An 865-nucleotide genomic window follows, 5' to 3' on the forward strand; every position below is an offset into this window, starting at 1 on the left:
TCAGAATCAGACCCATGTTCAGACCCATGTTCTGAATCTGACCCATGATCTGCAGAAGTTCCAACACCCCCGTGTCTGCAGGTCCACAGACCTCGGAGAGACACCGGACAGATTCTGGACACGTGACAAAGCCGAGTAGGTTCGGGACCAGCAGGGACCCGGTTCTCTGGTTCTGCCGGTGCAATGAGCAACAGGTGCGCGGCAACTTACACGAACGCGTGGTAGATGAAGGCCCAGGTTCGGGGTCTCTCCAGGACGTTGTACAGGTAGTTCTGCAGCCGCCGGTACCGGACGTTCCTCCGGGCGCTCTGCGCGCTGTACACCAGCGGCTTCCCCAGCAGGCTGAGCCGGGCTCCCTGCTTCCCCGGCAGGCTGTCCGGACCGGCCGGAGCCAGCAGCCCGTCGCCCGCGCTGCTCATCATCCTCCGGCCGAACTCCACATCCTTCAGCCCCGAGTCGCTCCGGTGCACCGGGGCCGTCCTCATCCAGAGCCCGGCGGTGCCGCCTTCGTCTCCGCTGTGGTTCCGGGGCATGGCATCACCAGAGCCGGCGGAGAGTGCGCGGATGTCCCCGCCGGCATGCGGGAGTCCCGAACACGTGCGGGGCGCGTTCAGTGCCGAGAGTCACACTTCACCGCCCGGAACATCCTCCCGTCAGGCGCACGCGGACTCGAACAGAACCGGTCCAGCTGCGCGCGGAGCGTCATTAAAATCAAGCGGCAGGAGCGCGAGACAACTCATGCGCAGCGCAGACTCTGTTTTCGCCTGTTGCGCGCGTGCGCGCGCACGGAAAATGAGCTCTTTAGACATTCAGAAACAAAACACGATGCTTTCACGAGGAGGCGCCGCGCGCGGAACGTCCCATG

General features: G+C 64.0%; 1 protein-coding gene across 1 annotated transcript in view; it reads right to left on the bottom strand.

Moving 5' to 3' along the window:
- The window catches only part of kcnq5b (potassium voltage-gated channel, KQT-like subfamily, member 5b), a 94,741-nt gene extending 94,146 nt beyond the window's left edge, over positions 1–595 (bottom strand). Inside the window, exon 1 of the mRNA XM_037690128.1 lies at positions 211–595. Coding sequence (XP_037546056.1) covers positions 211–533 — 323 coding nt within the window. The 5' untranslated portion in view covers positions 534–595. The remainder of the gene's footprint in view (positions 1–210) is intronic.
- Positions 596–865: the final 270 nt, after the last annotated feature.

This window comes from Nematolebias whitei, chromosome 16, assembly GCF_014905685.2.
Source record: "Nematolebias whitei isolate Nwh7 chromosome 16, NemWhi1, whole genome shotgun sequence".
In the NCBI taxonomy this organism is placed as follows: domain Eukaryota; kingdom Metazoa; phylum Chordata; class Actinopteri; order Cyprinodontiformes; family Rivulidae; genus Nematolebias; species Nematolebias whitei.